The following is a 13,946-nucleotide window of genomic DNA, read 5'->3' as shown; positions in this document are numbered from 1 at the left end:
TGGATGAATATATAGTACACATTTCATAACAGCTATATACATTAACACAGATGAGCACTGTAGCAAGCCTAAAAGTTCATTACTTCAGATACAAAGTTTCAGATTTAATTTAGTTTAAAAGAAATTTTTCTTAATGCATGAAACAAGAATTACAGGACATAGAAAAATTTTCTAGGTAGTAGGTTGGTAGACAGCAACCGCCCAGGGAGGTACTACTGTCCTGCCAAGCGAGTGTAAAACCAAAGCCTGTAATTGTTCTACATGATGGTAGGATTACTGGTGTCCTTTTTTCTCTCATAAACATGCACGATTTCGGGTACGTCTTTCTACTTCTACTTGCACTTAAGTCACACTACACATACATGTACAAGCATATATATACACACCCCTTTGGGTTTTCTTCTATTTTGTTTCTAGTTCTTGTTGTTTATTTCCTCTCATCTCCATGGGGAAGGGGAGCAGAATGTAAGAGGTGACTAAAATGCCGGGAGTGCCAGTAACCCCTTCTCCTGTATAAATTACTAAATTTAAAAAGAAAAACTTTTGCTTTTCTTTTCGGGCCACCCTGCCTTGGTGGGATACAGCCGGTTTGTTGAAAGAAAAAGAAAAATATACTTTGGAATTTCAATTTATTTATTGATGTTCAGCTTAAATCTATTATATATTTACATGAAATACCTGTATAACAAGTAATGTTTATGACCTTTTAAGAATGTGATGCAGGAATGAAAGAAACATAGCATTATTATAAACTAAATTTGTTCAGAATGCAAAAAAAAGGAAAATACTAAGGTACATTTTTGGCTGTTTTTTGGAGGTGACGTATGACAATTAACTTAACAATGAGAACAAATATGAGGAAACAGAGGGAATATGTAAATGAGCCTCAACAGTAGAACCTGGAAAACAAGATTGTTTTTACATTCCTGTAACCTAAAAAAATCTTTGTCATTCAAAATATGTCAATGTTGATGCTAAATTACTTCAGTCTATAAACTGTACATAAAGAATGTTAACACAAATGAAACCATATAATATGCACAAGATGCAGGTTCTTAGCATATAACTAGAATCAGCATACTAGTGTCCAAAGAGATTTTATCTTCAATGCAATTATCTTTTTTCCAACTAAATAAGTGCACTAATTAAAATGACCACAAATTGTGGCTTAAAAGTGCATGGATGAAAATGTAAAATTCTGTCAACTGCTAACATACGTAAGTTATATACTTAGGTCTCATATACTCAACTTGTTTTATCTACCTATCAATCATAATCCACTAGTAGTCAGCTAGGGTTATATAGATTTGAGAAATGAAGTATACTTGTGTTAAACAACCAGAACCAGGATTATGTGAAAGTAATTTAAAATTTCAGTCAACATTTACAGAACAATGTAATGTTTACAATATAAGCAAATGGGAAGGTTTCAAATGGTACTAGAATACAAAGTGAATACTAGAAACTCAATAAATATATCAAAAAAGAAAAAAAAATCCCCATAAGTAAAAAAAACTTGGTAATTTTTTATAAAAGTTTTCATACATGTTCATTTGGCAAGAGTCTGATATAAATATGACTGAAATTAAAATGTTCTAAAGAAGCATATTACCGTGTAGCAATAAGTTATTTAAAAGCCAAATTAAGAGGTTTATTTTTTTCTTCCACCTCCCATAGCAAGAATCTGTGCAATGCGGATGAAAATGTTGAGGGCATCCATGACAATGTGGTGAGACATGTTGATGGGGTCATAGGGCACAACACCCCACATATCTGGGTGACTTTCAGCCTTGCGCACAACCTAAATAGAAGAATTTATCAATGATTAAAAACTTAAACCGTATGTAATAAGTGACACTTTAAAAATGATCATTGAGGAAGATCTACCTTAATACTCTGATACATACAACAACTCACACTAATGGACACACTTCACAAGTTTTCATTTTCTCAACCATTACAACTTTACAAGGGTGTGACATTAGTTATACTGAGAGCTGCCACGAATATCTTCCAAAGAAAACGCATATGTTAACTGTGAACTTACCTTCTGTGTATCGTAAAGCAGAAATGCCGAGAAGAGTAGCAGACCACCATACAGGGAAATGGAATAGAGAGAGAGGCCCAGGGCAGACGTTGGAGGGAGGAAGGCCGAGCCAAGTGATGCAACAAAAACGCCCCCAAGACCAATGCCAAGAGGCCCAGCCCAGTTTAAGAACTTGTCACTAGGAGCACACACAGCCACAGTGCTCAGACCCGCAATGATACCTGAAACAGTATATCAAAGCTTGCTCTGAAAACAGATTCACTCAAGTTTAATTAGTCGACCATAGTCAATGTCATACTAGTTAGGATAATATGTAGTGAGCATAAAAAAATATACAAAGTTAAATTAACTTAAAGCAAAAGAATATTAAGGAGAAGAAACTTGACAAACCGAATTGAAATAGAAAATTTAAATTAGGTAAAAGTCTAGATACAGTAGGAAAGAAAAAGTAGATTTAACATACTGGCATTAAATGCACTACATGCCACAACACATCATGTCAAAAATTTTAGTAGTAAATAAAATAAAAAAAGGACTTACAAAACATGAAAAACTCAATGGTATATGCATATACAATAGCAATTCTCAACAATCAAATGCAAATGCATTTAAACATAATACCCAAAACGATCTATAGGGTGACCAAAACTAGAGGATAATCCCCAGAACCATCTACGAGTAACCAACAGGTTTAAAAAGAGGAGCTTATAAAAACTTTTTTTATGTTATATATACTTTCTTATGTTGTTCAGAAAGACGAAAGTTTATATACGATATGATAATGCCACAAGGCAAAGAAGCATTGCCTTTTGAAAGGTTTTGGAAGATTAAATTAGGATAATATATTAACACTGAATTATAATGCACAATTATATATAAAAAAAAAAGTTTTAAGATATGCAAGTGAAAAATTTCAAATAGATACATAAAGGCATTAAAAATTATCCATAAATGATACCACAAAATAAAAAAAAAAGGCACTACTATTAAAACTTTCAATAAAGTGCTAAACTACACAAGTCTCATTACATAGATGTCTGACTAACATAATTTTGCTAGTAAAAATCTAACTGCTTCACTTTGTTTCATAACCCAAAAACAACAAGGGCTATATGGAGAAATGAGTAACCTAAAATAAATTTATCATATGAAGCTATTATTTCTTATTGCAATTAAAATAAGTAACACATTCACTAAGAAGCATTAATCCTTTTAAATAATACAAGTGAAGTATATACCTGCTGTGTACCATCCTGCCCTGATGGCAATAGCACCCCCCAGGGCACCAATGGGGGCCACAGCCAAGCCCAGCATGCCACAGTTGATAAGCCACATTATCTGTTTGGCTCCCAGCCCAGGAGTGTATGGAATAGCCATCATTGCTTGTCCTGTTCCCACAATTCCTACAAGGAGTCCAACAGTAGACTGAAAAAAAAAAAATTCTCGAAAAACATTTTGCTCATATAAGGCTTCATTTTTTTTTTCAACAAACTGGCCAAATCCCACCAAGGCAGGGTGACCTAAAAAGAAAAATGAGTTTTTCATTTTAAATTTATACATTTATATAGGACAAGGGGTTACTAGCCCCCTTTCTCCCATTTTCATTTATTACCTACAACTGTGATGAATGGTTTGAAAAACCGACAAGTTGAAGATTGAGACACTTATGCAGCATATGGAAATCTTTATTCAGGAAACGTTTCGCCACACAGTGGCTTCATCAGTCCAATACAAAGAGGAAGGCGTAAGGAGAGGAGGAGAATGAGGTAATCAGTCCCTCAACCTGGAGTCGATGTGTTCAGTCCATCAATCTTGTAGAATGTACAGCATAGGGCCGTAGACGTGGCTTATATACTGTAGTGAGGTGACGTGAAGCAGATGGAGGCGGGGTCATAGTGGTACCATCCACTAGTCGAAGTAGGTCTTCGTCCAAAGGTTGAACAAGTGTTGAAGAATTCTTTGTAACAAGATCCCATGATGCTGCAGTGTCCGACAGTTGTGATGAATGGTTTGAAAAACCGACAAGTTGAAGATTGAGACACTTATGCAGCATATGGAAATCTTTATTCAGGAAACGTTTCGCCACACAGTGGCTTCATCAGTCCAATACAAAGAGGAAGGCGTAAGGAGAGGAGGAGAATGAGGTAATCAGTCCCTCAACCTGGAGTCGATGTGTTCAGTCCATCAATCTTGTAGAATGTACAGCATAGGGCCGTAGACGTGGCTTATATACTGTAGTGAGGTGACGTGAAGCAGATGGAGGCGGGGTCATAGTGGTACCATCCACTAGTCGAAGTAGGTCTTCGTCCAAAGGTTGAACAAGTGTTGAAGAATTCTTTGTAACAAGATCCCATGATGAAGCCACTGTGTGGCGAAACGTTTCCTGAATAAAGATTTCCATATGCTGCATAAGTGTCTCAATCTTCAACTTGTCGGTTTTTCAAACCATTCATCACAACTGTCGGACACTGCAGCATCATGGGATCTTGTTACAAAGAATTCTTCAACACTTGTTCAACCTTTGGACGAAGACCTACTTCGACTAGTGGATGGTACCACTATGACCCCGCCTCCATCTGCTTCACGTCACCTCACTACAGTATATAAGCCACGTCTACGGCCCTATGCTGTACATTCTACAAGATTGATGGACTGAACACATCGACTCCAGGTTGAGGGACTGATTACCTCATTCTCCTCCTCTCCTTACGCCTTCCTCTTTGTATTGGACTGATGAAGCCACTGTGTGGCGAAACGTTTCCTGAATAAAGATTTCCATATGCTGCATAAGTGTCTCAATCTTCAACTTGTCGGTTTTTCAAACCATTCATCACAACTGTCGGACACTGCAGCATCATGGGATCTTGTTACAAAGAATTCTTCAACACTTGTTCAACCTTTGGACGAAGACCTACTTCGACTAGTGGATGGTACCACTATGACCCCGCCTCCATCTGCTTCACGTCACCTCACTACAGTATATAAGCCACGTCTACGGCCCTATGCTGTACATTCTACAAGATTGATGGACTGAACACATCGACTCCAGGTTGAGGGACTGATTACCTCATTCTCCTCCTCTCCTTACGCCTTCCTCTTTGTATTGGACTGATGAAGCCACTGTGTGGCGAAACGTTTCCTGAATAAAGATTTCCATATGCTGCATAAGTGTCTCAATCATTACCTACAACAAATTTAAATAACAAAATAAGAACAGTATAAGAACAATTAGCAATTAATAAACTATTATATTTTGTAGATAGTAGGTTGGTAGACAGCAACCACCCAGGAAAGTATTACTGTCCTACCAAATAAGTGTGAGACAGAAACCTGTATTTGTTTTACATGATGGTAGAAGGGATGGTGTCTTTTTTTTTTTTTGTCTCAAACACAGGATAACAGGTATATCTTGCTATTTCTACTTACACTTAGGTCACATTACACATGCATGTACGCATTTATGTATACACACTCATTGAGTTTTCTTTGATTTTGTCTTAAAAGTTCTTGTTCTTATTACTTTTCCTCTCACATGCATGGGGAAGTGGAATAAGAATCTTTCCTCCATAATCCATGCGTGTCATAAAAGTCAACTAAAATGCCCGGACCAATGGGCTAGTAACCCCTTTTCATGTACAACTTGCTAAAAATAAGAAGAAAACTGTCAAAGTGAGATGTCTGAATGTTCGTGGATACAGTGCAAATGATAAAGAGATGATTGTGGATGTTATGAATGAGAAGCTGGATGTCCTGGCTCTAAGTGAAACAAAGCTGAAGCAGGCAGGAGAACTTCAGTAGGGAGAAATAAATGGGATTAGGTCAGGGGTTTCTAATAGAGTTAGAGCTAAGGAAGGAGTAGTAATAATGTTGAAGGATAAGCTATTGCAAGAAAACAGGGAATATATATTTATAAATTTAAGGATTATGTGGAGTAAAATAAGGGATGGATGTAAAAAGTGAGTTATAGTGTGTTTATGCACCTGAAGAATAGAGAAGTGTAAAGGAGAGAGAGATTTTGGGAAATATTGAGCGAGTGTGTGGGGAGTTTTGAACCAAGCGAGAGAGTACTAGTGGTTGGGGACCTAAATACTGAAGTGGGTAAAAATGTTGTGGAGGGAGTAGTGGGTAAATCTGGGGTGCCAGGGGTAAATGAAAACAGGGAGACTAATTGAAATATATGTGGAAAGAGGTTTGGTAATAAGTAATACATATTTTATGAAAAAGAGGATAAGTATACAAGATATGATATAGCACGTAACGAAAGTAGTTTGTTAGATTGTGTATTGGTGGATAAAAGGTTGATGGGTAGGCTTCAGGATGTGTATGTTTATAGAGGGGCAAGAGATATATCAGATCATTATTTAGTTGCAGCTACAGCTACAATAAGAGGTAGATAGGGGAAACTGAAAATGACAACAGCAAGTAAAATAGAGGTGAAAGTATATAAACCAAGGGATGAGGAAGTTAAGGTGAGATGTAAGTAACTATTACCAGAAATGTGGGCTAGTGTGAGTATGGGTAGTGGGGAGGGTTGAAGAGGAGTGGGATAGTTTTAAAAATGCAGGGTTAGAAGGCGGGGCAGAAGTTTGTGGCTATAGGAGGGTGGTTGCACGAGGAAAGTGTGATTGGTGGAGGTAAAGGGTCCAATAAAAGAGAAAAAGGTCACTTATGAGAGGTTTTTACAAAGCAGATGTGATGTAAGAAGGATGAGTATATGAGTATATGGAGAATAAAAGAAAGGTGAAGAGTGGTGAGAGAGTGCAAAGGAGAGCAAATGATAGAGTGGGTGAGGCACTGTCAACAAATTTTGCCGAGAATAAGAAACAGGTTAAGAAAGCCTAGGGAATGAATGGATTTGTCAGTTAACCCTTTGACTGTCGCAACCCCCAATCCTGAGGTGTCTCCTGGTGTCGCAAAATTAAAAAAAAAAAAAAAAAAAAAAAAAAAAAAAAAAATCTTATGAAATGATAGAGAATCTTTTCCCGATTGTAATGACACCAAAAAAACGAAATTTGATGGAAAACTGACGGAATTACGCTCTCGCGAAGTTAGCGACCTCGGCGATATTTACAAATCGGCGATTTCGCCCACTTTGAGCCCTATTTTCGGCTAATTCCATTATTCCAGTCAACCAAACTCATAGCTATTTCTTCAGAACTCCATTTTTTCCATCAACTGAGTACAAGAAACTGCCCATTTACCGATTTCAACTACCCAATAACATGGTCAGAAATTTGCAATTTGGCCAATTTCATGAAAATTAAAAAATTTCAAAATAAGGACCAGAATGAACAATGCAGACATTCCTGGCTCTAAAATAACATTTTCTTTGTTCATCAGTCATGTCTCCAGGCCCCTGTGATATTACTCTTGCTTTTTATTTTGAAATTTTATTCAAACAAAAAATAGAAGATTTACTGTTATGCAGACTACTGCAATACTGTAATAATTGTAAAAATTACATCAACCCATTCATGACTGCATATTATAATGGCTATTTGGACATTTATTGGACAATGACATCGTTTGTTTACTTTTGAACATCGGCAAAAATCAAACATTTCCCGTACTTTGTGCTCCATTTCCAGGTTCTTTTTATAGTAAAATTAATCAAAATCACCTCTATTTCTATAATATAGTTTCCATTCTATCAAATGAGACCAAGAAAACGAGAATACAACCACAAATACTATACGAAAATAGACCACAAAATCGGCATTTCAATTAAAAAAAACCGGTCGAGTTTTTTTTTCTCATTATGCACTGCGTGCTCCAGGATTTTTTTTTATATGGTGCACACTGACCACACAGACCCATTCTCTCACATGTGGGCCTACCAGCTTTCTCCTGCCTGATTTGAAGCCGCTAGAATTTATGAGTATATATACGTCAAACACGGTACCTCGTAAACGTATATATACGGCCGCGACAGTCAAAGGGTTAAAAACAGAGTAGGGGAGTTAGCAGATATGGAGTTGGAGGTATTGGGAAGATGGCAGGAATATTTTGAGGAACTTAAATGTTGATGAAAAAAGGGAGGCAGTAATTTCAGGCACTGGCCAGGAAGGTATAACATCTTTTAGGAGTGAAGAAGAGGAGGATGCTAGTGTGGGGTAGGTGCGTGGGGCATTACACAGAACAAAAGGGTATAGAGCAGCCGGAATTGAGGGGATCATGAGAGAAATGCTCAAAGCAGGGGGAAGATATAGTGTTCGAATGGGGAAGGTACCTAGGGATTGGCAGAGAGCATGTATAGTTCCTTTATATAAAAGGAAGGGGGACAAAAGAGATTGTAAAAATTATAGGGGAATAAGTTTACAGAGTGGGAGCTAGTAACCCCTTCTCATGTATAAATTACTAAATTTAAAAAGAAACTTTCATTTTTTTTTCTTTTTAGGCTATCCTGCCTTGGTGGGATATGGCCAGTTTGTTGAAAGTGGTAGTAGTAGTTTACCGAGTATACCAGGTAAAATGTATGGCAGGATTATTATCGTAAGAATTAAGAGGCAAGACAGAGAGCAGGAGTAAGTGCTAGAATTTGGGTGTTTAAGGGTAGAAAGTTGAAAGTGAACATAGATAAGAGTAAGGTGATGAGGGTATCAAATGATTTTGATAAAGAAAAATTGGATATCACATTGGAGGGAGGGAGTATGGAAGAAGTGAATGTGTTCAGATATTTGGGAGTTGACTTGTCAGCAGATGAGTTTATGAAGGAGGAGGTTAACCATAGAATTGAGGAAGGAAAAAAGGTGAGTGGTGCTTGGAGGTATCTGTGGAGACAAAAACTTATCCATGGAGGCAGAGAAGGTAAATGCACAAGAGTATGGGTGTGAAGCATGGGTTGTAAATGCTGCGGCAAGGAGGAGGCTGGAGGCAGTGGAGATGTCGTGTCTAAGGGCAATGAGTGGTGTAAATATTATGCAGAGAATTCAGTGTGTTTTCTAATAAAAAAATTCCCCATAGTCATTAAAGAAAACTTTGAACTTGAAGGACCCAAAAACTAACCAAAATGGGATGGCGGGAGCACAAAGCAAAGAAACGATGTCCCAGGGATGAGCGGAAGATAGTCACTGCTGATGCTGCAGTAGCAACACACGATGCCCCAAAATATGCGTACGTATTATGGATGCGATCACGCACATATTGTGGCCACACGCTGAGGAAAAAGGAGAAACCAACATAACTTCACATAATTGTTGTAGAGATAAAAGATGTTGCACTATAATTTATCATTGTGAAATGCATTCTATACAAAAGTATTGTCACAAGTTAGCTTAATCTGAAAAAGCTGGCACACCATTTCCCATCTACTAACTAGTTTTATATGGAATAATCATTAAATGTTAGAATGCAAACAGACATGTATAAAAACACACATAAGGAGTTATAACTAAGTTTAACATAGATGTTATTTAACCCTTTAACCCTTTCAGGGTTTCCAATGTACTAGTACGGCTTACGCACCAGGGTTATTGACGTACCAGAACGCCTAAATTCTAGCGCCTTCAAATCTAGCGAGAGAAAGCTGGTAGGCCTATATATGAAAGAATGGGTCTATGTGGTCAGTGTGTGCAGTATAAAATAAATCCTGCAGCACACAGTACGTAATGAGAAAAAAAACTTTGACCGTGTTTTTGGATTGAAACAGCGACTTTGCACTGTATTTTTGTATGGTATTTATGGTTGTATTTTAGTTTTCCTGGTCTCATTTTATAGAATAGAAGACATATTACAGAAATTGAGATGATTTTGATTGGTTTCACAATGAAAAGTACCTTGAAATTGAGCTCAAATTAACAGAAATGTTCGATTTTTACCAAAGTTCAAAAGTAAACAAATCATGCCAAGCATCCAATACACGTCAACTGGCGAGTCTAATATTCTTTCACAAGTGCGCTGATATTATTTATACCATTTCTACACTAATGCAGTAGTCTGCATAACAGTAAATCTTTTATTTTTTGTGAAAGCAAAAAAAATGTAAGAGGGGCCTTGGGACGTGACTAACAAACAGAGAACTTGTTACTTTAGTGCCAGGAATGTCTGTCTTGTTTATTCTGGACCCTATTTGGAAATTGGCATCTTCTGAAATTTGTGTGAAACTGGCAAAATTGCCAATTTCTAACCACTTTATTGGATAGTTGAAATTGGTAAATGGGTGATTTCTTGTACTCATTCGATAGAAAAAATGGAGTTCTAGCGAAATAAATGTGATTTTTATCGACTGGTACACAGGAATTGGCCGAAAATAGGGCTCAAAATGGGCGAAATCGCCAATGCATGAACATCGTCAAGACAGCTAACTTCGCGAGAGCATAATTCCATAAGTTTTCCATCAAATTTCGTACTTTTGGTGTCATTATGATCGGGAAACGATTATCATTTCATTAGAAAAAATAATTATTTTTTTCCAAAAAAATTTTCAACCCTGAGAACGAGTTTAAGAGAGGGCCTCTCGACCCTGAAAGGGTTAAGGGTCGAGACCCCTGCTCACTTTCTCCCAGTGTCGAAGAATTTAAAAAAAAATTCTTACGAAATGATGTTTTTTTCAAAGGTAGTGAAACCAAAGCATGAAATTTGATGGAAAACTTATGGACTTATGCTCTCAAGAAGTTGCATAGCATTCTCGGCAATATTTACACATCGGCGACTTCACCCAATTTGAGCCCTATTTTGGGCCAATTACATTGTTCCAGTCGACCAAACTCATAGTTGCTTAGCTAGAACTCCTATCATTCTATTGACTGAGTACATTTACCTATTTCAATGACCCAATAAAGTGATCAGAAATTACTATTTGGCCAATCTCACAAAAAATTCAAGAAAGGACAATTTCAAAATAGGGTCCAGAATAAATAATGTAGACATTCTTTGCACTAAAATAACATTTCCTCTGTTCATTAGTCATGTCTCCAGGCCCCTCTTATGTTATACTTGCTTTTCAGACTGAATTTTTATTCAGACTACTGCATAATGGTAATATCTGTATAAATAATATCAATGCATTCATGAGTGTATATTAGACTGGCCAGTTGACACACATTGGACGTGTGACGTGTTTTGTTTACTCTATCAGCGAAAATCGAACATTTCCGCTACTCTGAGCTCAATTTCAAGCTACTCTTAGTCTGCAAACCATTCAAAATCATCTATTTCTGTAATATATTTTCCATTTTATCAATGAGACCAAGAAACAGAGAATACAACCATAAAAACCATACGAAAATACGCCACAAAGTTGCCGTTTTACACCAAAAACATGGTTGCAGTTTTTTTTCTCATTATGCAACGTGTGCTGTAGGATTTTTTATACTGCATACACTGACCATGCAGACCCATTCTCTCATATGTAGGCCTACCAGCTTTCTCCCACAAGATTGGAAGCTGCTAGAATTTTGGCGTAGTATTAAGGGACCAACCCTGGCTCCAAAGCCATAATATTTCGGGACCAAACCCAAAATGGTTAACAAGCCAGATTGAATAGTAACTTGGTAACCATAGTGACAGCACCAAGTGGATAAGCAAGGCACAACAGCTGGGTAGCTTTAGTACTGAAATGTTTTACCTGCTCTGTAGGCTTCAGATGAATACAGAGGTGACTTAAATATTGGGGACAGCAGAGGTAGACAAAAGAGATACCCAACTGTTGTGTATGTCTTACTCATCTAAACGCTAAATTATATTTTCGACCTCAACAATACCATATAGTAATAAAGCCTGACATAATACACATTTTGAAATATGAACAGCACACTGCTGTGGTAGTGCCATTTGGCCTACCTGTAACACACCCAACACAGTCACACCCATTACTCGCTTCAAGACATACTCAGGATTATCAGGCACTATTTAACAACTTAATATCTGCCTGCTCACATACTGCACCTACAGGACTATAGCCAATAAACTAGGAAACAATAGCTGGAGGAGGAGGATTTCCAAAGGTCATACAAATTTATTTTTCCCATTTGAAAACCTCCACAGTATTCTGCAATGGGGCCCTTGTTGCCAACCTGGAGCTGTGCTAATAGCAACTGGAAATTGGAGGCAGGAGTCTTAATATTCAAGTCATAGTCTAGAACTCTAATGGGAGAGGCAGTTTGGACTAACCCAAGCTTATAAGCCTGGCATCTTGCAGAGTTTCTCTGGCTGATCATGTGCAAAAGCTAATAGTCATGAGTGATGGCCCAAATCAAACTTGTGTTCAGAAAAACTAACTAATCATTCATAACATATAATAATAGAACTATAACTTGACTGCCGCAAGATGCCACTAAAATGCTGGGAGCAAAGGGTTAGTAATCCTTTCTCTTGTATAAATTGCTAGATTTAAGAAAAACTTTTTTTTTTAAGTCACCCTGCCTCAGTGGGATAGTCAGTTCGTTAAAAAAAAATATATATACAGTAGGGCCCCACTTATACGGTGGGTTAGGTTTCAGGCTGTCGCTGGAAAGCAGACATCGCCGGAAGGCAGAACGCCATTTTTTCCATTTATAAATGCATATAAATGCCAGACAACAAGTTTACACTAAATTATATTAAGTTAGTAATAGAACTAGGCATTAAAAACACACAAAGTAAAATACATTCACTTTACATTCATTACTTATCTTAAAGTATTTGTAATCTTAATGTAGGGAGAGAGGTGAGTAGTACTTATTTGTAGGAAGTCAGGTGTAGGCAGCCCTGGCTCCCTGTCTCATACTTAATATATGATATTTAAAACATCCCAGAGAGTTAAAATACACATACAGTACACTCACTATTTACCTTAAAATATGTGTAGTCTTAATATAGGAAGAAAGGCGAGTAGTATTTATTTGTAGGAAGTCAGTGTAGGTAGCCGGTAGGTGTAGCCCGCTTGAGCTACACCTACCGGCTACCTACACTGTGGCCCAGGGCCATATTATTAGCATCGACATACCTTGTTCACTGAATTTAATCGTTTCTAACAATGGCCTTTAGATGCCATCATAAACGAAGGGAGAAGTAATGAATAATTCATGCCGAAAATTATAAACAAAAGCGGAGTGTGGGAGTGGCTGGGCCAAACGCAGATTCATACACTTTTTCTTTGGTGGCTGAGCAGAGAAAACGTAATGTTGTCCCTCCGCCCAGCTACCACACAGGTCCACAAGTATTATTATCAGAGCACATATAAAATATGCAATAAATGCCAGACAACAAGTTTACACTAACTTATATTAAGTTAGCAATAGAAATAGGCATTAAAAACACAATAAAAGGTAAGATACACACACTTATTACTCACCTTAAAATATTAATACAATATTAATGTGTGAGAGGTGAGTGGCAGGGTGTTTACTGAATAATATCAGAATGGCACACCATCATCCTCTAACTTGGCACTTAAAGCAAGAGGCTTACGACTCCTTTTTATCACAACTAAGCTTAGACGCCATCGTCAATGAGAGCCAAGTAGTTAACGAATGTAAAAATACAAACTGAACAGGTAGTTGGCGATCACTTGGTCAGGCGAAATAAATGCATATTAATGTGTGCCTACTTTTAGTTCATTCATGTACGTTTGTAAGAGTTTGTAAAACATTTACCTCAATATTTTTTTTATTATAATAATTACCTCATAATACCAATACTCTTACATTGTGTAAAAGTTAGTATAGAATAAACAAACAGCAACACATTATTTTTAGAGTGAATGAAGATATTATTATTATTATTATTATTATTATTATCATTATTATTATTATTAGCAACTACCCAGGAATGTACTACCGTTCTGCCAAGCGAGTAAAACGAAAGCCTGCAATTGTTTTACATGATGGTAGGATTGCTGGTGTCTTTTGTCTGTCTCATAAATGTGCAAGATTACAGGTACGTCTTGCTACTTCTACTTACACTTAGGTCACACTACACA

At 37.1% G+C, this 13,946-nt stretch overlaps 1 protein-coding gene across 3 annotated transcripts in view; it reads right to left on the bottom strand.

Moving 5' to 3' along the window:
- Positions 1-615: 615 nt before the first annotated feature.
- LOC128696374 (growth hormone-inducible transmembrane protein) overlaps positions 616-13,946 on the bottom strand; it is a 31,559-nt gene continuing 18,228 nt past the window's right edge. For all 3 annotated transcript variants that reach the window (XM_053787621.2, XM_053787622.2, XM_053787620.2), the window contains exons 4-7: positions 9,053-9,203; positions 3,286-3,472; positions 2,048-2,268; positions 616-1,801 (exon numbers count right to left, since the gene is read on the bottom strand). In XM_053787621.2, the coding sequence (XP_053643596.1) occupies positions 1,652-1,801; positions 2,048-2,268; positions 3,286-3,472; positions 9,053-9,203 (709 nt within the window). In that variant the 3' untranslated portion in view covers positions 616-1,651. The remainder of the gene's footprint in view (positions 1,802-2,047; positions 2,269-3,285; positions 3,473-9,052; positions 9,204-13,946) is intronic.

The sequence above is a fragment of the Cherax quadricarinatus genome, chromosome 39, assembly GCF_038502225.1.
Source record: "Cherax quadricarinatus isolate ZL_2023a chromosome 39, ASM3850222v1, whole genome shotgun sequence".
Lineage (NCBI taxonomy): Eukaryota > Metazoa > Arthropoda > Malacostraca > Decapoda > Parastacidae > Cherax > Cherax quadricarinatus.
Note: the sequence above shows the minus strand (reverse complement) of the source record. Positions and strands in the feature narration are given on the sequence as shown.